The sequence below is a fragment of the Balaenoptera borealis genome (genome assembly GCF_965194805.1).
Source record: "Balaenoptera borealis genome assembly, chromosome: 4".
NCBI classification, from domain to species: Eukaryota; Metazoa; Chordata; class Mammalia; order Artiodactyla; family Balaenopteridae; genus Balaenoptera; species Balaenoptera borealis.
In genome coordinates, this window is record NC_138861.1 from 78,929,744 (window position 1) to 78,956,305 (window position 26,562).

Genomic DNA, 26,562 nt, shown 5'->3' on the forward strand with positions numbered 1-26,562 from the left:
AGCTCTTAAGTAACCAAGTCCTTACTCAGAGGATTGCAACTATCCTTGACAACAGTGTTTTAACTAGGTCAGCTAGGAATCTACAATACCAGAAAAGGCACTGCAGCATTCTGTTTTACTGTGGCAACCAACCTGAGCCACATTCTAGAGGTGAAAAAAATGCTGACTACTAGACAGCTGACTAGAATTTGAAACACACTTTCCCCTCAAAGAAACATTCATGTAAACATGTATCAAGTATCTGGAGAGTGTACCTCCAAGCCCTGCATCATCCACAGTGTAACTTATAATTTAGAAACTAAACCTGCTTCTATTGTTGTGCTTCACCAAGTAGGGAAGTTATAAATCTAGTTAGGGGCATATCAAGAGGTATACAAAGTCACAGGATAAAGATGGTACATTTTGCTGGAATGTCAATTCTACTAAGTGGTTATTTAAAATACATGTTGAAACAAATAATGATATATGAAAGAATTAAATGTACAATTTGCATTAATTTTTAAGTCAAAATAAGACTTCAGATAAATTTTATTCTTGTAGTGGTCCCTTAGCATTGTAAGTTCAGATGTCCTGGGGGACATTCATCCTTTCCTGTTTATTCTATTTGGATAAATCATCTCTGGAAGGTTTCTTCAAATGCCCATGAATGGCTATATACAATATAAATAAAAAAATATTACCTTAACATGCTTTATCTAGCAAAGAACTCTGGGGTGAGGTTCAGAGTGACTGGTCGGCGGGGAGAGGAAGGGAGGAGAGTGCAGGGGAGAAATGAATCAGAGTCACCGTATTCTCTCTCAACCTCCATTAGTTTGCCAAGGATATGAGTAGAGGAAAGTCTGACTGTGTGTCAGAATCCCAAGAAACTTTAAAAAAAGGTGTGTGTGGGGGGAGCCCAGGCACCACCCCTAGAGAATCTAGTCTGGAATGGAAATCAAGATATTTATTTTAAAACTACCATAGGCACTTCCAACCATGTTGACAAAAATAGGACAGGGCTTACCCAGTTAAGATACATAAGAACAGTTTTCAAATATTGGACAACAGGCAGTACGGGACTGTAATCCCTGAAAGAGGGAAAATAAATGTGGTGAGCTCTACTGGCACCCTGGCTTTTTTTGGGGGGGAGGTTGGATTATAGAGTGAGGAGGAGGATTCAGAGCAGATCAAAGTTATCTTGCTGATTTGAGAAGACTAAACTTGGAATCTGAGGGGCAGATTACCTTAGAGGAGGAAGGTGCTCCAGAAGACCTCTATAACTCAGCTTAGAGGTCTGCTTGAACCTTTGCTGGAATATTGAGCTGTGAATGCACCAAGTGAAGCTCCATGACACTGGGCAAAGGAGGCCTGGAGCACTGTAAACTAAACAGTTTCCAAAGCTCATACAGGACTAGGAAACATCTGAGTTTCAACCAATTAGAGTAGAGAATCCTTGTCAAACATCCAGGGCAATCAGGGGACACTCCAAAAGGAATAAACTAGTTCTAGAATAAAGCTACCCCAAATCCACTCAAACAAAACTTAAAAACAAGCCACTAAAGCAGGGGTCAGCAAGCTACCACCATGGAAAAGTAAAATGCTTTTTAAAAAAAAATTTTAGTAGAATATGGCAACACTCATGTGTTTCTATATTGTCTATGGCTGCTTTCCAGCTACAAGAGTAGCTGAAAACTTACAACAGAGACCATATCACCCACAATCCTAAAATATTTACTATCGGGCCCTTTAAGAAAATGTTTGCTGATCCCTGCTATAAAGGATTAAACTAACCCATGAAAATCTTACCTGTTTACCACAACAAAGTCTACACGATTTAAAAGAAGGTAACAAAATCCAGCACAGAACATAAAACTTCACCATGTCCACTAACCAATAAAAAATTAGTAGACATATAAAGAAATAGTAAAATGATAACCAAAACTAGGATAAAAATTAGTCAAGAGAAACAGATTAAGAAGTCACAGGAATGACTGAATTACCAGGCAAGGACTTTAAAAAGAACTATTACACATATGCTTAAGGATATAAAAAATATATATAAATATGAGGTGAGAAATAAAAGATTTTTAAAAGAGCTAGATAGAACTTTAAAAAAAAACATTTTTTCTGTTATTATTGTTATTATTATTAGCTATGCCCTGAAGCTTGCAGGATCTTAGTTCCCTGAACAGGGATCGAACCTGGGCCCCCTGCAGTGGAAGCACAGAGTCCTAACCACTGGACCACCAGGGAATTCCCAATAGAACTTTTAAAGATGAAAAACTTATAATATATTCCAAGTGCTAAGTTCACTGGATGGGAATTAATAACAATTTAGATGTTGCAGAAGAAGAGGTACCTGAAGACATAACAATAAGAATTATCTAAACTAAAGCATACAGAAAATAAAAAGACTCAAAAAAGAAATGAAAAAGACTCTAAAAAGAAATGATAAAGCCTCAATGATCTACAGGTCAAAATCATGTGGTCTAATACATGCAACTGGAGTCCCAGATGAAGGGGGTTATAAGTGGGACAGAAAAGATTTGAAGAATGGCTGAAAATTTTCCAAATTTGATGAAAACTATAAACTCATGTATCTAAGTAGTTTAAAAAACAAACAAACAAAAAAAACCCAAGCAGGGCAAACAAAGGGAACACCACACCAAGGAACATCATCAAATTTCTAAAAGTGAATAATAAATTTTTAAAAAATGTTTAAACAGAGGAACAAAGATAAAATACCTCAGACTTCGATCTAGAGTTCTATATCCAGCAAAATTATCATTCAAAACTAACATCAAAGTAAAGACTTTTAAAGACAAACAAAATATGAGAAAATTTGTTGCCAGCAAGTCTTTCACTAATAGAAATGCTAAAGGAAGTTCTTCAGCTGGAAGGAAAATGATACCAAATGGTAACCCTGATCTGCATAAAGCAATAAACAGAGCCAGGAATGGTAAACATTTTGGGAAACATAAAAGATCTTTAATAAATCATTTTTAATTTCACTAAAAGATAACTGTAAAATAAAACTAACGAAAACATTCTCTGCAATTTAATATAATATATATAAAGAGAGTAAAAGTAAATGATAAATGTGGCACAAAGAATGGGAAGGAATGGAAATATACTGTTCTGAGGTTCTTACACTATAAGTGAAGTGGTATATTACTTGAAGATAACTGTAATAAGTTAAATATGTACACTGCACACTCTAAAGCAACCACTTAATAAAAAGCAAAAAAAAAAAAAAAAAAAGAGAAAGTAAGCCAACCGTGAAAATAAAATGCAATATATAAAAAGTACTCAGATATTGCAAGACTGAAAGCAGAGGAGAAAAGGAACAAAAATCTGAAGAGACAAAGAGAAAACAAGTTGTGAGACAGATTTTAAACCAACCATATTGATAACTGCATTAAATGTGAATCGTGATCACTCCAATTAAAAGGTAAATATTGCCAGTATGGACAAAAAAGCAAGAGCAACATGCTACCTAAAAGAAACACATTTTAGATATAAAGACACAGGTTAAAAGTAAAAGGATAGAAAAAGTTACCTCATACAAAACCGATTATGAAAAAGATGGAGTGTTTATAATAATATCAGAAAGCAATTACCATCAGAGATAGAGTTCATAAAGTTAAAGGGGTCGATTCAGCAAGAGGACATAAGAATACTAACTATGTATACCCAAAAACAAATATACAAAACACATGAAACAGACATAACTGAAAGGAACTAAAAAAGTCCAGAATTAGTTAGATATTTCAACACTCCTTAGTAATAGACGAAACAAATAGGTAGAAAATCAGAAAGGACAAAGACATGACCAACACCATCAATCAAGCTAACCTGACATTTATAGAACACTCCATTCAATTGGACACAGCTCAAATGTCCATCAGCAGGTGAATAGGTAAACAAATTGTGGTATATCCATACAACAGAATACCACTCAGCAATAAAGAGGAGAAAACTGCTGATACAACAAGGATGATTCTCAAAAATTAGGCAAATCTCACTTATGGTAACTAAGCACAAATCAGATATTTGCCTGAGGCTGGGAGAACTGACTGGGAGGAAGTACAAAAAAAACTTTGGGGGATGATGTAAATGGTCGATGACTTTACTGGGCTGGCTGCATGAATCTATACTCTTGTAATTAAAATTGTGCATTTAAAATTCCACCTGAGTAAAGCTGATTAAAAAAAAAAAACTCCAGGACTTCCCTTGTGGTCTAGTGGTTAAGACTCCGTGCTTCCCCAGGCTTCCACTGCAGTGGGTGCAGGTTCAATCCCTGGTTGGGGAAGTTCCGGATGCTGCAGGGTGCAGCCAAAAAAAAAAAAAAAAAAAAACCAAAAAAACTCCATAAGGGGCTCTAAAGTAGGACCATAATTGAGAATAATTATGAACCAATTATATCTTGAATCAATTATATCCAACAAACTGTTACAGTCTCTTCTGGTAGAAAACTGAAGACAAGATGTCCACAGGACCCAAGTACCCTGAATTGCAAATTCCATGATCTTCACAGAAGTTTTTTTTTTTTCTTTATCTTACATAATCCATCTTCCCCTTTCTATAGGTGACTATGAAAGTGTTTTCTCAATTCCATTCCCTACAGTTCCACCTTTGTCTCTGCCCAAGTTGTTTCACTGTCTTCCTGGAAGCTCACTGGATAACTGAGACTCTATGCCTAAGTTATCCTCTAGCCACTATCTAAGGGTAGTGCCTAGACCTGCTTCTTCCAGTACCAACTCCAGAAAAGCCACCTTCAGTCCTAGTTTTTTTTACCATACTGGCAGCCTTTTGACTGGGATTTTGTTTTGGTGGGGATGCAGGTTTCAGATAGGAGGCAAGAACAGTAAAGTTCAGAGGGGGATCACTGAGTTTCAAGGAGTATTTTGGAAAAGTCTGGAGAGCTGGGGATAGACAGAAATGAGGTCAGGTTAAGAGATTCACTAAGACATTGTGAATGACAATCTGGTAGATGAGAGATGACCAAGGAGTCCTAGGCTTCTTTCTTATGGTGACTGATGTAGAGGGTATGGTGAAATTAGGCAGATCATCTTGATGAGGCTGAGAGTATTTCATTTCTTTCTTTCTTTTTTTTTTTTTAAATAATATTTATTTATTTGGTTGCACCAGGTCTTAGTTGTGGCTTGCTGGCTCCTTAGTTGCGGCTCGCGGGCTCCTTAGTTGTGGCATGCGAACTCTTAGTTGCCGCATGCATGTGGGATCTAGTTCCCTGACCAGGGATCGAACCCGGGCCCCCTGCATTGGGAGCACAGAGTCTTAACTGCTGCGCCACCAGGGAAGTCCCTGAGAGTGCTTCATTTCTACATCACAGCTTTATAAATACTGGAATATATCTATAATGTTTGGAATGTCTCACCAAATCTTATCTTGAAAATAGGCTTTGTGAAAGCCTTTTCCTCTGGAAAAACTTCTCACCACCATTTTAACTATTAATAGTTATGCCAGGGAAATGGATGTCTCCTGAAATTTTTTAAGAATGTGAATCTCATACTTCCACTTGGGAAAATGGAATAGATGAACTTTTCCCTATTTCTCCCAGTAAGTATAATTTAAAACCATGGGCACTGTATATAAAACAGACATAGACTGAAACATGGAGAGAAGAAGAAACACTACTCAGGAACCTTGAGACCTGAGGGGTGACATGGTAATGAGTTCCCAGGATTTTCTTTTGCCTCATATATCCCAGATTAAAGCTGAAGAAGGCAGCAACCCAAAAAGGCCTTTGGGTATGACAGACCAAAAAATAATCTGCTCTCTCTAGCCAAAGGACTAGGAAAGAAAACTTTTAGATAATAAGTGCTCTGCTCCAGCCAAACACCACAGAAAAAACTGTGGCACTACTTTCACCCATGCCAACAAAGGCTAGTGGGGAGCCTGGACTTCTATCCTTTTGAGACTGAACAAGGCCTACAAACACCTTATCCAGGGAGGTAAGAGAGAAGGAAGTAATGAGGTGCTCTTTTCCCTCCTCTTGGGTTGGTGTCAGAGGAGGACTAGTGGAGTGTCAGGACTTTGATGATTGCTCACTGGCAGTAAGACCACCCTCATCACAGTTTCAGTGGAGACCATATGGGTAGCCAAAATTTCTACCTCCACCCAGTCGGTCCCTCCCCCTTGGGTGTCAAAAGGAACTGAGTGGGGAACCTGGGCGTCTATTCCCATAGCAGTAATGAAATCCCCCGCCCCTCATCCACCAAATGCCTGAGTGGTGTCAGAGAAAGACATACCCTTTCATAAAAGGGTAGGTTTAAATAAGATTTAGACTCTCATAATCTGAAAATGTCCAGATTTCAATTAAAAAAAAAACCAAAACAACAATTTACCATACCAAGAACCAGGAAGATCTTAAACTAAATAAAGAAATACAATCAAGAGGTGTGAACACCAAGATGACAGAGACATTAGAAATACTTGACAAAGATTTTAAAGTAGCGATCACATATAAGGAATCTAAAAAAACGGTACTGAAGAACCTAGTGGTAGGGCAGTAATAAAGACACAGATGTAGAGAACAGACTTGAGAACACAGGGAGAGGAGGGGAAGCTGGGACGAAGTGAGAGAGTAGCACTGACAAATATACACTACCAAATGTAAAATGGGTGGCTAGTGGGAAGCTGCTGCACAGCACAGGGAGATCAGCTCGATGCTTTGTGACCACCTAGAGGGGTGGGATAGGGAGGGTGGGAGGGAGATGCAAGAGGGAGGGGATATGGGGATACATGTATACTTGTAGCTGATTCACTTTGTTGTACAGCAGAAACTAACACAACATTGTAAAGCAATTATACTCCAATAAAGATATTTAACAAAAAATAAAGTAGCTATCATAAAATTTCTTGAATGAGTAATTCCAAACACTTGAAATATGCAAAAATACAAAGTCTCAGCAAATAAATAGAAGACACAGACAAACGGGAATCAAATGTAAATTTTAAAACTTACGAATGCATTAACCAGAATAAAAAACTCAGTGGATGAGCTCAGTAGCAGAATGGGGGCTGGGGGAACCCCAGTGAACTGGAAGATAGAACAAAAGAAATTACCCAATCTGAACATAGAGAAAATAGACTTAAAAACAAACAAACAAACAAACAAAAAGCCTCCCAGTGAAATAGAAATAAAAGTGAAAATAAACAAATAGGACCTAATCAAATTTACAAGCTTTTGTACAGCAAAGGAAACCATAAACAAAACAAAAAGACAACCTACAGAATGGGAGAAAATATTTGCAAATGATGTGACTGACAAGGGCTTAATTTCCAAACTATACAAACAGCTCATAAACAAAAAACAAACAACCCAATTGAAAAATGGGCAGAAGACCTAAATAGACATTCCTCCAAAGAAGACATACAGATGGCCAATAGGCACATGAAATGAAACTCAACATTGCTAATTATTAGAGAAATGCAAATCAAAACTACAATGAGGTACCACCTCACACTGGTCAGAATGGCCATCATTAAAGAGTTCACAAATAACAAGTGCTGGAGAGGGTGTAGAGAAAAGGGAACCCTCCTACAGTATTTGTGGGAATGTAAGTTGGTGCAGCCACTATGGAAAACAGTATGGAGGTTCCTCAAAAAACTAAAAATATATCTAGCATATGATCCAGCAATCCCACTCCTGGGCATATATCTGGACAAAACTACAATTCAAAAAGATACATGCACCCCTATATTCACAGCAGCACTATTCACAATAGCCAAGACATGGAAACCACCTAAATGTCCATCAACAGATGAATGGATAAACAAGATGTGTTAAATATATACAATGGAATACTACTCAGCTGTAAAAAAAGAATGAAATAATGCCATTTTCAGCAACATGGATGGACTTAGAGATTATCATACTAAGTGAAGTAAGTCAGAAAGAGAAATACAAATACCATACGATATCACTTATATGTGGAATCTAAAATATGACACAAATGAACCTATTTACAAAACATTAACAGACTCACAGACATAGAGAAAAGACTTGTGGTTGCCAAGGGAGAGGGCAGTAGGGGAGGGATGGATTGGGAGTTTGGGATTAGCAGATGCAAACCATTATATCTAGAATGGATAAACAACAAGGTCCTACTGTATAACATGAGGAACTACATTCAATATCCTGTGATAAACCATAATGAAAAAGAATTTTTAAAAGAATGTGTATATATATATATGTGTATAACTGAATCACTCTGCTGTACAGTAGAAATTAACAAAACACTGTAAATCAACTACTTCAATAAAAAAAAGAAAAAAATGAACAGAATTTTTGGGGACCTGTGGGACTACAAGAAAAGACCCACATTTTCATGTCACTGGAGTACTGGGAGGAAAGGAGAAAGAGAGGACAAAAAGTACCGTGAGAAATAATGACTTCCCATATACAAAAACTTCCCATATTTGTCAAAGGACATAAACCTGCAGATTCAAAAAACTAGGAGAACACTAAACTAGGTAAATCCAAAGCAATCCATGCCAAGACACATCATAGTTATAAACTTCTGAAAACGAAACACAAGAAAAAGCCTTGAAATCAGAGAGAGAAATAACACCTAACCTATAGGGGAAAACGAATTGTAAGAACAGTGGATTTCTCATCATAGCCCTCAGAGGCCAGGAGAAAAGTAGCAAATATTTTTCAAGAGTTGAAAGAAATGTCAACCCAGAATCCTATACTCAGAGAAAATATCCTAGAAGAACTAAAGGAAAATCAAGACATTCTCAGACAAAAGAAAACAAAGACAATTTGTGGCCGGCAGACCGCATCCCCCCAAAAAATCCCTAGCTAAACAAATTCTATAAACAGAAAGAAAATGATAAAAACATGGAAACTTGGAATATCAGAAAAGAAGAAAGAACAAGGTAAGCAAAAATATGGGTAGACATATAGGCTTTCCCTCTCCTCGAGTTTTCAAAATTATATGTGCAGGTTGAAGAAAAAATTATAACACTGATGTTGTTGGAAATATTATTTAAAGGAAATATTTAAGACAATTATAAATGGGGTGAGGGTAAAGGTACATGAAAAAAGGTAAGGTTTACATATTTGAACTGATAAAATGATAACATCAACAGACAGTGATATGTATATATGATGTTATGTATACATAATGTAATGTAATGCAACCACTACATATGCAAACATATGGACTCAAAAACACTATATATAAGTCAAAATGGAATTCTAAAGAATGTTCAAATAACCCACAGGAATGCAGGAAAAAGAAAATAGAGAAATGAAAAGTAGAAAAAACAAAAAACAACAAATAAAATGGCAGACTTAAGCATATCAATAATTACATGAAATGTAAATGGTCCATCTACACCAATTATTAAGACAGAGATTTGGTAGAAATGCATTTAAAACATAATCTAACTTTATGCTGTCTTTAAGAAACTCACTCCAAATATAAAAATATAGGGAGGTTGAAAGTTAAGGGATGGAAAAAATATATCAAGCAAATAACACAATATAATGAAGATAATGAAAAAGAAAATTATCAGGGACAAAGAGGGATAATACATAATGAAAGCAGGGTCAAATTATCAAGAAGACAAAACAATCCTAAATGTGTATGTACTAAACAGAGCTATAAAAACGTGAAGGATAAACTTACAGAACTGAAAGGAGAAATAGACAAATCCACAACAGTTGGAGACCTAAACACCCCCCTCTTAACAACTGATAGAACATGTAAGAACTCAACATCACCACCACCAACCACAGAATCTAACTGACATTTATAGAACAATCCACTAAACAACAGCAGAATACACATTCTTTTCAAGTGTCCACAGAATATAAGCCAAGATAGACTATGCCCTGGGCCATAAAGTAAATTACAACAATTTTTTAAAAACTGCAATTACAAAGAGTACTTTCTCTGACCATAATACAATCAAACTAGAAATCAATAACAAAAAGGTAACAAAAAGATGAAAAAAATCACTTGAAAACTAAATGATATACTTCTTGATAGAAATTTTATAATACATGGAACTGAATAAAAATTAAAATACAAAATATCAAAGTTTGTGGGTCATAATTAGGAAAAAGAAAAGTCTTAAATCAGTAATCTAAGTTCCTACTTCAAAAAGCTAGAGAAAGTAGAGAGAAATAAACTCAAAGCAAGCAGAAGAAGATAATAAAGAGCAGAAATCAATGAGATTGAATAAAGAAAAACAGAGAAAAATCAAAGAAATAAAGATTTCTTTCAAGAGGACAATAAAATTGACAAGCCTGACAAAATAAAAAGGAGAGAAAACACAAATTACCAATATCAGTAATGAAAATGGGATATCACTGCAGACCCTGAAGACATCAAAAGGATCATAAGGGAGTGCTAAGAACAATCCTACACACATTAATTTGACAATTTAGATGAAATGAACCAATTCTTCAAAATGCACAAACTAGCACGACTCATCTTGTATATAACAGATAAACTGAATGGCCATATAATTATTAAGGAAACTGATTTCATAATTCAAAACCCTCTGAAAGAGAAACCTCCAGGCCCAGATGGTTTTGCTGGAAAATTCTACCAAAGGTTTAAAGAAGAATTAACACCAATTCTATATACTCTCTATCAGAAAACAGAAGAGGAGGGAACACATCACAATTCATTTTATGAAAGTAGTATCACCAGCAGTACCAAAAACAGAAAAAGATAGTGTCAAAAAAGAAACCTACAGACCAATATCTGTCAGGAAAATAGACATAAGCCTCCTTAACAAAATATTAGCAAAAAGAACTCAGTGATACATAAAAAAAAATTATATACCATGATTGAGTGGGGTTTATTCCAGGATGCAAAGTTGGTTCAATATTTGAAAATCAATCCATGTAATCTACCACAATAACAGGCTAAAGAAGAAAAATCACATGAGCCTATCTATTGATGTAAAAAAAGTGTCTGACAAAATTCAACACATATTCATGACAAAATTTTCAGAAAAACAGGGAGTAGGAACTTCAACTTGATAAAGAGCACCTACAAAAAATCTACAGCTAACATTATATTTAATGATGAAAGACTGAATGCTTCCCCTCTAAGATCCAGAACAAGGCAAGGATATAGGCTCTCACCACTCTTATGTAATACATGCTGGAAGTTCTAGCCAGTGCAATAAACAAGAAAAGGAAATAACGGACATATAGATTAGAAAGAAAGAAAGAAACTTTCTCCACGATTGTTTACACAGAAAATCCCAAGGAATCTAAAAACAAAAGAACAAAACAAAAAAAACCTTCCAGAAATTTTGAGTTCAGGAAAGTCACAGGATGGAAGATTAACATACAAAAATCGATTGTATCTCTATACGCTGGCAATAAATGCATGGAAATAAAAATTTTAAATGCAATACCATTTGCACTGCACCCCAAAAAAGAGAAAATAGATATATAGATGTAAATCTAATAAAACAAATCTCGGCAAATATCACAGGTTAGCTGCAAAGATCAAATGAGCAATGTGTAAGTAAACTGTTGGTAAAATGTAAAATATTATAGGATTTGTAAGGCGTATCATATCCATGCCTCCCTTATCTAAGGAATATGGTGCTTTTCAGCCTGTTGCAGCTCAGTTATCTGGAAAGATATTCAACAATGCCACTCAGGACAGTCTCCTAAGCTGTCCTTATAAATTAACTAAAATACAGGGATTAAGTAAATTAGGCTCCATTACCCAAATTAATTATGACAGCAGGCTACAGTTTCTCTTTACTCATTGTGGATACCGAGAATTACACCTGAATCAAGGCACAAAATGAAGGAATGTTATCTGCTCCAAGCAAGAATTAGAATGCTATTTATAAAACTGAGATATGACTAAGAATGTTAACTGTGGTGTCTAAGTCATCTCTAAAATGGAATGGTGGGTGATATGAGGATTCTTATTTTTTGAATATTCATTTTTGTCTTTCAATAAGCATTTAATAAAAATGGTAAGTTTATTTTCTAATTAAGGCTTGTATAATTCAGCAGGCACTTAACTCTAAAATGGAGAAATTGAGTAAACTGTATACTGTTTTTAGCTTGATACTCACTGAATACAAAATGTTTTACAAATAATATATCTCAATATTAAACACTATCTTGCAATATAAAAACTAGACACTCCAAGTGGTTGTCTTCACAGTCATGTGTCAACCAAACTACAAATTACATTAATTGTATACTTTTAAAAAATATGTAAATATCCAATAAATGCACAGTTTGCAATAAAAATACACACATTGCCAAACACTGGCTACCATGACTGATGGGGAGCAAAGTACATATGCCATTCAATTATTTAAAAAATAAAGACAAAAATACTTCCTTGTCAACTATCCCTTACTTTATAGGTATATCATTCCAGTCACTCAATGGTCTATGCACCATAAATGATGGCAACAGGTTACTGACATAATAAGGACTTTAAAATAATTTCTTGTTATTAAAGACCACAGAGATGAAGTAAATATGATTCTCTCATTACAGAGTTAAAGAATCCTTGTTAGGACTTCCCTGGTGGCACAGTGGTTAAGAATCCGCCTGCCGATGCAGGGAACACAGCTTCGAGCCCTGATCCGGGAAGATCCCACGTGCCGCGGAGCAGCTAAGCTTGTGTGCCACAACTACTGAGCCTGCGCTCTAGAGCCCATGTGCCGCAACTACTGAGCCCATGAGCAGCAACTACTGAAACCTGTGTGCTCTAGGGTGCGCGTGCTGCAACTACTGAGCCCATGAGCAGCAACTACTGAAACCCGTGTGCTCTAGAGCCCGCAAGCCACAACTACTGAGCCTGAGCACCACAACTACTGAAGCCCGCGTGTTCTAGAGCCTGCGTGCTGCAACTACTGAGCCCACGAGCAGCAACTACTGAAACCCGTGTGCTCTAGGGCCCGCGTGCTGCAACTACTGAAGCCCGTGTGCCTAGAGCCTGTGCTCCGCAACAAGAGAAGCCACCACAATGAGAAGCTTGCGCACCACAACGAAGAGCAGCCCCTGCTCACCACAACTAGAGAAAGCCCACGTGCAGTAACAAAGACCCAACGCAGCCAAAAAAAAAAAAGAGACATCCTTGTTAAAAGAGATACTAGTAACTATTACAACCCTTCCACTTTACAGAGAAGGAAAATTGCCACAACCACAGAAATCAACTGAGCAAATAAACAGGAAAGTCAGGACTTGAATTCAGGTCTCCTGATTCCCAGATTGGTGTTCTTTACCTCTCGGTAATACCAAAAGAGAAACACCTCTGGGAGTAGACATTAAAATGTCTTTTTCACCATTTTAATTTTCAACTAGACTCAGAAAGTTTATTTGTGGGGCTACTATCCTATGCAGGTTTTATAAGATACAACACCAAGGCATATTAAATTTGTAATGGCTGACAAGTAATCATAAAAAAATAACAAGACGTAGAATCCCTTGATTTCTTCTTTCATTAGGGTACAGTACTTACCATTATTTCTGTAAGCATATATTTATCAAGAGAATATTTATTAAACATAAGAGGCAGAAGAAACCCCTGGGAACAGGTTTCGCTAGCTTTTCTTCCATACATACAAAAAGACTGATAGATAAGAATAAATAAGCTACCAGCAAACATTTGCAGCATTAGCAGCATTATTTACAACAGGTACAAAGTGGAAACAACTCAAATGTCCACCAACTGATGAATGGATAAACAAAATTTGTTTGAAAGAGCCAGCTGCAAAGATCACATATTGTATGATTCCATTGATATGAAATGTTCAGCACAGGCAAATCCAGAGTCAGAAAGATTAGTGGTTGCCAGTGACTGGAAGGAGTGGGGAATGGGAGTGACTGTTAATGGGCATGGTGTTTCTTATGGGGTGATGATAATCTCTAAAATCAGACAGTGGTTAACAGTTGCTCAACTCTGTGAATATACAGTTGACCTTTGAGCAATTCAGGGGGTTAAGGGTGCTGACCCTCTGCACAGTGGAAAATCCACATATAACTTTGCAGTTGGCCCTCTACATGCATGGTTCTGCATCTGTGGATTCAACCAACTACAGATTGTGTAGTATTGTAGCACATACTTAGTGAAAAAAAATCCGTGTATAAAAAAAAAAAAAAAAAAATCCGTGTATAAATGAACCCATACAGTTCAAACACGTGTTGTTCAAGGGTCAACTGTACTAAAAAACACTGATTTATACACTTTAAAAGGATGAATTTTAAAACAGGGGAGGGGAGTAAAAGCAAGAAATCTCAGAAAATAAACAGCCATATTTTTGAACAGTTTCCTAAAACAAAAGAAGAGGGAGCACTAGAGCCATAAATTAGAAAATCTTAAAACTCCCTTTCTAAACGTTTAGAAAAACCAATTTCACAGAAAAATGAGCAATAGAAAAAGAGTAAGGCAAAATCCCATATAAAATTACTAAATAAAAAAATAGAGAGAATAAGGAATAGAATAATATTTCTACCAATGGTGAAACCTTGCCAAATATGTCCACCATGCACATGCACAAAAAGATGAAAATAACAAGATATGAAAGAACATAAATCAGAATGAAAAAACACTCAAAAGGGAGGTGGTGGAACACAGAAGAGAATCAGACATAAAATAAATCATTTCAAAATGAAATCTAAGAAAGAAGGAACACAAGAGTCACCATATACAGTATCTTATGCTTTAAAAGAAATAAACAATGAAAATAAACTTTTATAGAACAAGAAGAAATGAAGAAAGATGAAAAGGATTCAAGAGAAGGCAACAAACACAGAAGAAAGGCAAAGAACACCCAACATGTGTACAAGAAGAGTCCCCACAAAAAAAGAAAGCCAAAGCAAAAGAACACAATTAAAAAAAACTATAATTGTAAAGAACTTGCCTAAAATTTTTAAAACTCTGCAATTTCAAATTAAAATAACACACCACCTATCTGGGGAAATCAACTCAGAATGACAAACACTAAGACATAGTCTCATAAATTACTGAACTTCGAAGGAGAAGAAAACAACCTTTGGACATCCAGATAAAAAGACCAAACGATTGTAATGGAAACAATTCTTTATTCCTGACAAAAATGGAGTCATATATTTAAGATACTCAAGGAAAGAAAATGTGAGCCAAAGATTTCATATCTAGCTAACGACTTTCAAATATAAAAAGAGCAGACAAGCTGTCATCGACATGCAAAAATTGAGGGAACAGATATTGTTCCCATTAACTCCTTAAGGAATCTAACAGAGGATAAGCTTTAAACAAGAAAACTCACTGGTGAGACAATATCAACAGACAGGTAGCAAGCATCAAATATTATTTAAATGTAGGGCTGAGACTAAATGAGGCATATAAAGGAGAGTATATAATAGCTATTTATGGAAAAAGCTTTTTTTATTTTTATTGGAGTATAGTTGATTTACAATGTTGTGTTAGTTTCAGGTGTACAGCAAAGTGAATCAGCTATACATACACATATAACCACTCTTTTTTTAGATTCTTTTCCAATATAGGCCATTACAGAGTATTGAGTAGAGCTCCCTGTGCTATACAGCAGGTTATTAGTCATCTATTTTATATATAGTAGTGAATATATGTCACTCTCAATCTCCCAATTTATCCCTTCCCCCCTCATCCCCTAGTAACCTATTTATGTAAAAAGTTTTATAAACTGCTTTTAGTAACCATATTGTATGGTATTACACTAATGTTATCCCCAGAAGATTCTGTGTAAAACGTGGGAGAAAACAATTATTAAATGATACTCTATTTCTATGTGTTTCTGAGAGATAGGCTTCTCGGAGAAGAATAAAATAAAGAAAGCTTTAAGTTAAAAGAGGTTAAGTAATTACCCTCAAGCCCTAAATTTGATTAGGAAGTATCAGCATGAACTCATTAAGGCGTTCAATCTTAAAAAATATACAAACACAAATCTACACATATATATTTCTAGTAACTGAAAAGAACTAGAAACAATGACCAACTGGATAGTAAAGAGCACAACTAAAAACTCAGACTTTAGTTTTGAAATTCCATTTCCTACCAAAAGAAATCAGGATTTTTTTTGAGAAATAACTAAATTCAGGTCTGTGGCAGGAAATGTATAAGATGAGCCTATCTTGTCATACCAGTTATCAAGACGTTATCAAAGACTACCAGGGTTGTGTCAAAAAGACCTGAACGCCAACTTGAAGATGCTTCTACCAAAGTTGGGAAAATACTCAGATCGAAACACATTAAAAAATGTTTAAATCTGTTAAGTTTATAATGAGATATATATATATATGTATGTGTGCGTGTATATATATATATATGAAAAATATTGGTCACCTTTGGAGGATCCTAGATTGCCAATTTTTTATTTTGTAAACTGGTAAATAAAGGGAAAGAACAAGTATTGAAATAAAACCTCAGTGCTGGTTAACCAAAGAATAAGGAAAAGTTTCTCTTAGGAATGTTAGAATTGAAATAACCCAATTCTGCAATTCCTAATAAAGTAAGGACATAGGCATTATGCATCAATGCCTGCTAATATCACATGAAACAGGCAACGCCAAGAAGTACCACCACCTATATAGTAGTCTTGCCAAAAATAACATAACTGAATCTAATTAAGCATGTAGATAACTAACAATTTATAGGAAATACAGAGGAACCTGATAAATGACACCATGGAAAATCCAGTCTGTGTTAACATCTACAGGACAAGTGATTTGTTGGTTTCTTCAAACAGCAAGGGGGAGTAAAGAGTTGGAGGAAAACTATAAATTAAGAGAAACTTAAAAAAGACATATATTAAAGAGGCAAAACTATAATTTCATTACTTGGATGATAAAAATTATACAGAAAAGTAAGGAAGTGATCGCTATAAAAATTTGGAAGAATGGCTATTCTTGGGAGAGGGGGTCAAGAGAGGGTTGTGTTTGGAAGCAGATGGGTATAGAGCATCTGAGGTAGCAAGTTCTAGTCTCCTGATATGACCGGTAGTTACAAGGGGGTCACCTTATAGGAATTCATTAAGCTCTCTACGTATTATATGGTTTTCTGAATTTGTGCTATATTTTAAAATAACAAAGATTAAAAAATAGATTTATAAATTAGAAATCCTTTTAAATTTATTAATCCTTATATTCTTAGACAAATGTACTAGAGTTTATGAAAGGACAAGACAAAAAGTTCTACAATCTCCAGATATGGAGAGAAATACTTTAGTAAGGTTAAAGTATAAATTGAGGGAAAACTAGAGTATATGAAGAGGTGCACTAAGCTGTAGTTTTACTATTGTAAAAAATGTTTCCTCCTCTAATGGTAGCAGCATTTTGCCTTATCTATAAACTTGGGAGTTAGGGAGGAATAAAAATATAATGAGGGTTAATTGGAATCAGGTGATTTTTTAAAACCACAGAATGTTAAAGGCTTTTAATATTTTAAAATGCAGTCCTATTTAATCAGAAAAATCAAGGCACAAATTTCAGAGAGGTGGAAATTTTGATCTAGGACTTTCTTCAGCAAAGGAAATTGACAGATGTAGTCAAGATTTAACTAAAGAGGAAAAAAGAATCTTAGAAAATCATAAAAGCCTTAGCAAGTCTAAATGTAAATAAAACCTATTCAAGTATCATTCCAAAGATAGCATGAAATGATCTAACAGAAATTTGTGTGTTTGGAGGGAGCGCCAAGAACAGCCCCCATGCTCTCTCCTTTCCTTCTCCCAATTGTATATAACCGTCATGGGAGGGAGAGCAACTCCTATCATTTTAACTGTATCTAACAACTGTTTATGGCAGAGGCTGGCTTTGATCACAACTGTTAACAGAAGAAAAAGTAAAGAGGGACTAGAACAGAGGAAAAAAATAGAAAAGAATATAATGCATAATAATGCATTATAATATAACAATATATAATAATGCATAAATAATATAATGTTTATGCTTCAGATTCAATATGTGTTAGCTGACAGAAAAGGGAACATGAAATTTTAAATTTTGGATCCAGGGTAATGACAAAATTCCTGGGTTCATATCAATAAGGCCTCTTATAAATATTGCTTATGTCACCTTAAATATCTCAAAACATAGTGAATTAGAAAATTAAAGCAGTATTAGACAACTACCATCATGAACTCCTCCTTAGTTGTTTCTTTCCTTCTAAATAAAAATATGTTTGTACATTTAAATTTGTCCTTATCTCTACATTCACTTCTCTAATTAGTCTTCATTTTCTTCCCCTGACTTGTTGAGGTTTCTACCCTGTTTATCTCTACTTGACTGAGTTCCCAGCAACTGGAGATAAATAAAATATATCTTTATCAAAGCAGTTTAAGCAGTCACTTCTACGAAGTCTTAAAAAAACACTGCATTCTTTCCCTCAAAGAGAAAAGTGGGCTGAAGAAACACAAAAGCTTTGCAAGAAGAAAACGCAATGAGGGATGTGTCCAGCCCTTTCTGAGTTAGTGGCATGATCGTGTTCATCAACAAATGTTTATGGTGTGTTTCTTTGTGCCAGGCAACACAGTTTTACTTCCCTTCACATCTTCAAACTCCAGCTACTACTAAATGCAATTAAAATCAGTGACCATTTTTCCAATAGTTAAGGAAACCATCTTCTTCCTCTTCCCATGATTCTGTGAGCCCTTAAAATAAGTAAATCAGCTTTCTAGAAAATGTTATAGGCTCATCCCCAGGATGAGGAACAACTGATTTATGTGGCAATTTACTATCTAGTCCATGTTTCCCTATTGGATGGGATTAATGTGCAAAGATACCTAAGAAAACGTGGTGTCTGAATCCTGTCTGCTTCACATCCCCACAATAGCAGAGAATCCCACAGTCCAATGCAGACTCCTCTCTCTCAAAGTCTAGACATGAGGGTAAATTAGAAAATCCATTTTGACCTTGGATCCAAGAGATATTCTCCAACTCAGCTTTACCAGTAATTAAACTAGTATTTTAAATCCTATCATATATTGTTCCTTTTTCAATTGGTTTAGAACTTATAGTATAAAATGATGATCACCAAGCCACAGTACGACCAGAAAATAAGGGAGTCTGGATTAAGATAAATGAGAGATTAAACAAAATGAAACAAAAAGGAACAAAAAATCAAACATGTACACGCACAAACTTCTCTCTCTTTACCATGTCATCTAGACAGCTAGAGGTACCAGGAATTATGAGACTGGGTTTTCCTGTTATCTTATCACAGAGGGTAGGCAGTTTGGTAGTTCAGAATCACAAAAATAATGTAACCTCCACAGGCGTCCCCCAACCCCCAAAAAAAATCAGCCAGAAGTTATGATCTTCTCGATCTAATAAATAGCAACATAAAATCTTCAAGTAAAAATTTTAAATTATATAAGTGTACCTAATGCCAAAAAACATTATGAAGCAGCTTATAGAGGCATACAAAAAATAAAATTTATATAAACTTAAAATCCTCTCTTGCCCTGGTATAGATACTACAATCCTTTTATAATCATCTGTTTTCACCTACCTTCTACCCCTAGAAGTACTCGAAAGTATCTGGAAATCTCAAAAAAGAGGTTTAAGGTCCTCAAATAATTTAAGAACCTTTTCTACAATGATACTTAACAAGTCACCTTCTTCTCCATCAAAAGAGCATAATCTATTCAGTCTATTATTATTTCTGACAGTGGCACCAAAACACACCCTTACTAGAGGCCTATAATCAGCCCCTGACATCCAAAACACAAACATTCCAACATTCTACTTTTCTATTTGACTATTCTCTTTTCTTTGGATTCTAATATCTAAAACTATTTCCTTAAATTATACTTAATCCACCAAATCATTGCTAAAACATTTGCATTAATGAACTTGCTAAAGTACCTATTTCAGTACTTTTATAACCATATTAACTAAATCGTTTTTTCAACAAATCAAATCCCAAACCTCCTCTTTCCATATAATGTCCTGTTAGTGTTTTATCCTTCTTATATAGCTTTGTTATTTACTGAGTTCTGAAGCTAGCAGGAAATCTACATGTCCTGGATAGGGGAAATATTTGCCTATATTTGTTCTGTCCCATTTCCTCTGAGGTTTCTATTCATTCTTATTACTGCTGGTCTATCTAATCCCACAGTGTTTCTCCCAATTCTACTTCTTTCTAGCTGTCCATACATCCAATCTCTTGGAACCAACATGATAACTTCGATGTCAACCTTCATATATTTCTTCAGCTGTCAGTTCTTACAAAAGCTACCATTCCATAAATATTCCAAACATCATCAGTTAACAACTCTGCTTTAACGTCAATCAATTTCTAATATGAAAACACGCCTGTTTCATCCTAGAGATAAGTAAATCCCAAAACCAAAGACAGAAGAAAAAACATAACATACAGAATGCCTGGCATTTGGTTCATTTTAAAGCATTTATTAGTTTATCTAACAAAGTTAAAACAATAACCTTCAGTTTTAGGTAAGAAAAATGATAAATTCTCTAATATTAAATGCTACATATCATTTATTCTTTTTAGAACTGCAACCCGATACATACCTCTGTAGAAAATGAGTTTCTTCTGGATTTATCCAAGTAACAGAGAATGAATACACATTATTTTAGTATAAAAAAAAAAAAGACTAAAATGTGCCTTATAGACATCACTGACTCAGTATGCCAAAAGGTAAAAGATTTAACTAACTTGACCATTTGCTGAAATTTAAAACTTAGTAAGAGGCTGTAGTTACCTCTTTTTGTAGATGAAGTTTGAAGCAACTGTTTGGCTTTGAGGGAAGTACGAGGCAAATTTTTCAGCCTTTGCGAAGCTGTTGAAAAATAAGGAACTGTAATATTTGCCTGGAAGGACAAGATAAAGACTATAGCTTCTGTAAACTTGAATATTTTAATACAAACTTGAAAACTTATCAAGGAACAGATAAGGTGAGACTATGTTAGAATCCTAGAAGCAGAGGAATCTTAAAGTGATGCTTAGTGCATTAAGTTGGAAAAGAAAGGGAATGGAAATCTTAGAGCAAAGTGCATACTTTCCAAAGTTATTTCTTATAGATGAGAACATCTATAATATGTAAACCAATCAAAATATCAAAGAGAAAACAAACCACCAGCAAACATGCTACAGGATGCAAAGAATACAAAGCTAATAAGTGATGAACGCAAGCACACAGTACAGAAAAAAAAAATAAATGTAGTACTTGTTCAGTGCAAAAAGCAGACTTTGGCAAAGCAGTTATTGTTAGATGAACTGTCCTAACATGAAATAGTAATCCCCATACTCAAAAAGGAGAAGAAAACTCAGAACCAGGCAGGTCCTCAAGGGAGTAAACAATCTAGTTTCTTTAATATGTTCAACATCCTCTTGCTGTAGAATTCAACTAATTGCACTTTAGACTTTGGGTAGCAACATATCTGGACTATGCACACATGCATACGGGGTGGGGAGGGGTGTGTGTGTGTTGGGGTTGAGGGATTTGGAAGAGTCAGAGCATCTGTTTTTTAAAGTGATCAATGAGGAATTCTAAGCATTCTTCAGAACTCCTAATCTATTAACTGCAGCGAAACTCTCATAACTGGCAATTAAGCAGCAGTTCAAAGCCATCTAGAGTTAAATCTCACTTTGGCTCCAATGAACTGATGATTCCCACATGTACCAGTGCAGTCACCTATTTAAGTGGTTCTAAAATGTCATTCTACCCATTTGAAAGTCAGACTTCATATACCTCTAGGATTTATAAGCAACGCCCCCAACCCGCCCCCAAAAAGAGATCTCAAACCATAAATCTGGCCAGAGTTTAAACAAACATTGGGTTGATAAATGGATTACTTGATATATCACCAAAAAGAATTAAGGAGAATTTTTCTTTCCCTCTATTGCTTAACCGTATCAATGCTGATAGGATTTTCTCACTGCCTAATAGTAAACATTTTTAAAAAGTACCAAATGCATTTGATTTCAATTTCTGTAACACTTACTACAACACATTACTGCTGCTAAATAATATTGTATGCCAGTTTAAGTTAAATATATTGCCAGGCAGACAAGCAAAAAATTCTCCAAACCTAAAAAATACCAATTTTATAATGCATTACCTCATATCTATCCCACAGAAAAATAGGATGCTATCGTCACTGAATATTCTTCATTTACATATTTATTCATACATGCTTTCAACCATTCATATTTTCATTCATTCACTCATTCATTCATTCCTGCTTTCTTTCATTCTTTCAAGTAATTATCTACTTTATTAGAGGCACTGTTTTAGGAACAATGGATTTAGTAGCCAGCTAGATAGACAAAGTTCCTACTTTCATGTAACTAAGATTTTAGGGAAGGGGAAACACAATAAACAAAGAGTAAAATATATGGCCTGCGAGATGGTGATAGCTGCTAAGGAGAATATTAAGTAGGAAAGGGAGACAAGAAGTAGGAGATTTAAGTTGCAATTACAAATAGAGTCATCAGGAAATATTTCCCTGAGATGACATTTGGCCAAAGATCTGAAGGAAGAGAGGAAGTGAGCCATACAGATATCAGGGGAATGCAGATATCAGGGGAATGCATTCTATATATGGAAGGAAAAGCAGCAGTAAGGACCTGAGGTAGGAGTGTGCCTGGTATATCTGAAGAACAGAAGTAGGCCACGGTGATTGGAGTGGAGTAAATGAGGGCAAAAGGTAACCAACTGTACATATATTGGCAATCCACAGTATCTATTAACCACTAAAATTTTTTAAACGAGGGTTTAACATATCATCTCTAATCAACTGTCCTGGAAAGATCTTATTTAAAATAATAGCTACAATAACTCCAATGGACCTTATTTATCCCTCAAGTTTCATGGGTGATGCCACAAGAACAGCATCTACAGACAAGTGAAAACTGTCCAATAGTAAGTCCAAGAATCAGATAGGATCCTGTTTATAGCAAATAGGATCAGGCAGTATACTCTAAATTTGCCTGATACAGATGGAATGAAATGACTGATTTTCATGAGATACCACAAAGTCACATAATGTTATTCAAATAAAAACAAAAACTACATTTTAATCTGAATTATCAATCGTAATTTGATCTGTTTTCTAATGACGAAATCACTTTTTATTTATTTATTTTGTCCGCACAGCTTGCGGGATCTTAGTTCCCTAACAAGGGATCGAACCCAGGCCCCGGCAGTGAAAGTGTCAAGTCCTAACCACTGGACCGCCAGAGAAGTCCCCAAAATCACTTTTTAAAGATAAATTATAGTAGTTAAACTGAAAGTCTCCAAATCCTTCTAGAACTTTAATCTATTCTCCACATTACTACCAGATTGAATTTCTTAAGAAGTAACCCTGATTAAAAAGCCTATGATGAAAAAAAAAAAAAAAAAAAAAAAAAGCCTATGATGGCTCGCCATGCTTATAAGATGAAATCTAAACTCCTTAATATGATATTTATTTGATTCATTTATTTGTTTGGCTGCACCGCGCGGCTCGTGGGATCTTCGTTCCCTGACCAGGGATCGAACCCGCACCCTCGGCAATGAAAGTGTGGAGTCTTAACCACTGGACCACCGGGGAATTCCTAACATGATATTTAAAAGCTCCCACAACCTAACCCCTACCTACATCTCTCGTCCTTGGTCACTGCACCCACTAACCATCCTGTGACCCACACTTTAGTCAAACAAAACCACTATAATCAGGGTGCCATTCTTAAGACTTCATTACTGGTCCCACTGTTTGGAAAAGCTATACTTCCTTTCCTCGTGTGACAGCTCCTCCAGAGTTGGCTGAGATATCTTTCAATACCTTTCCTGAAAACCTCTTCATACTGCTGTGTAATGCCTCTCCTGTTCCCACATCACTTCCTGCCTATCACTTCCTCTTTTGGAGGGCATAAGCTGTCTCTTTCACATTTATATTCCCAGTGCTTGGAACATATACACCCAATAAATATCTGTTGAATAATTAAGAAACACATAAGTGACTGAGTACTGGATAAAATCCAGAGATTCAAACTAAATATTCGAGATCCTCCACAGCTGAGGTCCAATTGAGTGGTTCTCAAATTTAAATATGCCCGAGTCAGCTAAGACACCTCTAAAAAATAGATTTTGGGTCCCCATCCCAGATGTATTCAATCAACATTTCCAGAAGTAAAGGTCAGAAAAACTACATTTATAAAATCTCTTTGTGATAACTGACAACATGATTACACTACTTATCCTTAAACAGGAGTTCTACAAGTATTTCACTCATTTGTACATTAGCCAATTACACAGATTTATCATGACTTATTTATTTCAATTTATGTTTCATAATTATATAAAATTCGAGTGTAACCTTCTAGTGTTTTGGTTACAAGTGAAATTTGGATGAGAATTCCTTCCCCATGGGCCTAAGTGCAGCCTGGCCTATGCATAAGCTGACAACTGCCCTGGACACTTCCTCTTCAGCGAGAGGTCCAGAGTACAATACTGATCCTATACATCTCTTCTCTGGGAGTATACTCTGTATCCTATTCAAATATATTTAGTTAAATGTAAGCAAGCAAGTGGATAAATGTTACACTGACTTATTTTACTCTTTTGTGGTAATTCACAAAGTATTTATAGTTCAGTCTCAAATCATGCTCCAGTAGAGTCATCCAAGAATATTTTCCAAGATGCCTCCTCATTTGCAATTAGGTCAGCATGATGTAATCCAAACAATGATTGGGAGAAAATCAGGAGACTCATGGAGGAGTTGAGAACAGGGAGTAATTTGGCTTGGTTTTGTCACTTTTCTAGTTACTTGACATTGTACGTATAATTTATATGGATCTCTTCTCCCTCTCTATAAAAATGAAAAATGAGATGTTGTGAGGTTCAAATGGGACAATACATGTGAAAGTAAACTCATACTACTTTTTTTAAAACCAGCAGATTGCCTTGGGTTTTTCTTTCTTCTCTTATTTCTGAACCAGTAATTCCTATATTTTTCTGAAAATTAAACTTTCTATTAAACCTGTGCTCTAGTGGTCTTAGAAAGCAAGCACTAGTCTTTTGAAAAACTGTCCCTGAGAAACATTCCTTCCTTTAACTGGAGAATCTGAGAAAATTACATGTTATCCATGACCTCTGCAATGCTCTGGTTTTCTTAAACTTTTTAAGTTACTCACATTTTCCAAATATAAAAGTCAAGAATTGGTAATAGCTATCAAAATGAAAATATATTAGAACTCTCATAATATTCATATTTGAATGCCAACATCCACAATAATGCAGCCATAGCAAATAAGCATATAAAAATAGTGATTGGCATAGTAACAAGGCAAAAGAAGTGGTCCCTTAGGTGGAAATAAAGCAACCTTGCAAAGTTAGGTTCATGCAGACCAGCAAGTAAGAACCAAAGCTTTACCACTTAAGAGCTGGAAAAATACTTAAAAGAAAAGAAAATGCAGCAAATATATAAATTTGGTTTATATAAAATATTTAAAATGCTAATTCATGTATAAAACTTGCCATTGTAATATTTGTACATAATTATATATCAAAATAAAAAGGCTATTATGAAAACAGTACACCTATATACACACACTAGTTAAAACGCACATATATATTATGTATCAAAGATATATGTAAAATTTTCAGAAAAATAGGTAACATTTTATTTTGCTTCATAATGTATTAACTTTAAACAAAACGTTTTAAATTTTTTTTTCTTTTTTTTTGGCCGGGCCGCACGGCTTCCGTTATCTTAGTTCCCCAACCAGGGATTGAACCTGGGGCCACGGCAGTGAAAGTCCAAGTCCTAACTACTGGACCTCCAAGGAACTCCCAAGTTTTAAATATTTTTATAAAGTAAACTTCATTAAATTTTAAACCTGCTAATATTCTGGATTTACTACTTTCCAAACACATTCTTGTGAGTAGTGTGATTCTATACTAAAATATTTGTGACATTTTCATCATAAATAAGCTTCACTATAGCTACATATATAAAAAATAAACAAGTATATGCAATTTTTAAAAAAGGATGGTACCTTACTTTTTCTTCTGCCTATACATTATTCAAATATTGAAATACACGAATATGAAACGGTATACATATATCCCACTTAAAAGTAAATTAGTGATTAGAATCTCATTATGTTTCTTTACATATTTTCCTTAATTATCAACTTCTGGGGAAAAAGAAAAAATAATTCACCTACAGGAAAAAAAAAAAATTCTAGGGAATCAGCAGGTGATTATACAACGGTAATTCTACCACTAGAGAAGGTGAGTAGTTATCATAAAGTTTAAGATATGGTCAATATATTCTTCTTTTATTAACATTTTTATCCTAGGTTCTCAATCTTTTATTGTTCCTTCTCTTTTTGTAAAGAATTATTTTTCATTTCCATACAGCTTTAAGATGCTAGAAGAGTTTAAATAAACAAACAGCATGTATGAGGGCATGAGGGAACAAATCTGAGTAAAGAGTTGGTACTGACAATAATGGAATGAGGTAAAAAGGACATAGATATAGCTGGTTTCATCAAAGAGCTGGGAAGCTGTCTGAAAATATGTCATGGAAAGATTTGAGAAATTCATAATTTAACAATTCAAACTAAGTATTAAAGCACC

The 26,562-nt window shown here is 35.2% G+C and overlaps 1 protein-coding gene across 4 annotated transcripts in view; it reads right to left on the minus strand.

The window, feature by feature from the left end:
- SLAIN2 (SLAIN motif family member 2) overlaps positions 1–26,562 on the minus strand; it is a 79,950-nt gene that overhangs the window by 4,916 nt on the left and 48,472 nt on the right. For 3 of the 4 annotated variants that reach the window (XM_082390661.1, XM_082390660.1, XM_082390658.1), the window contains one exon: positions 20,698–20,775. The exons of the other annotated variant lie outside the window; for it this stretch is intronic. In XM_082390661.1, coding sequence (XP_082246787.1) covers positions 20,698–20,775 — 78 coding nt within the window. The remainder of the gene's footprint in view (positions 1–20,697; positions 20,776–26,562) is intronic. 4 annotated transcript variants of the gene reach the window in all.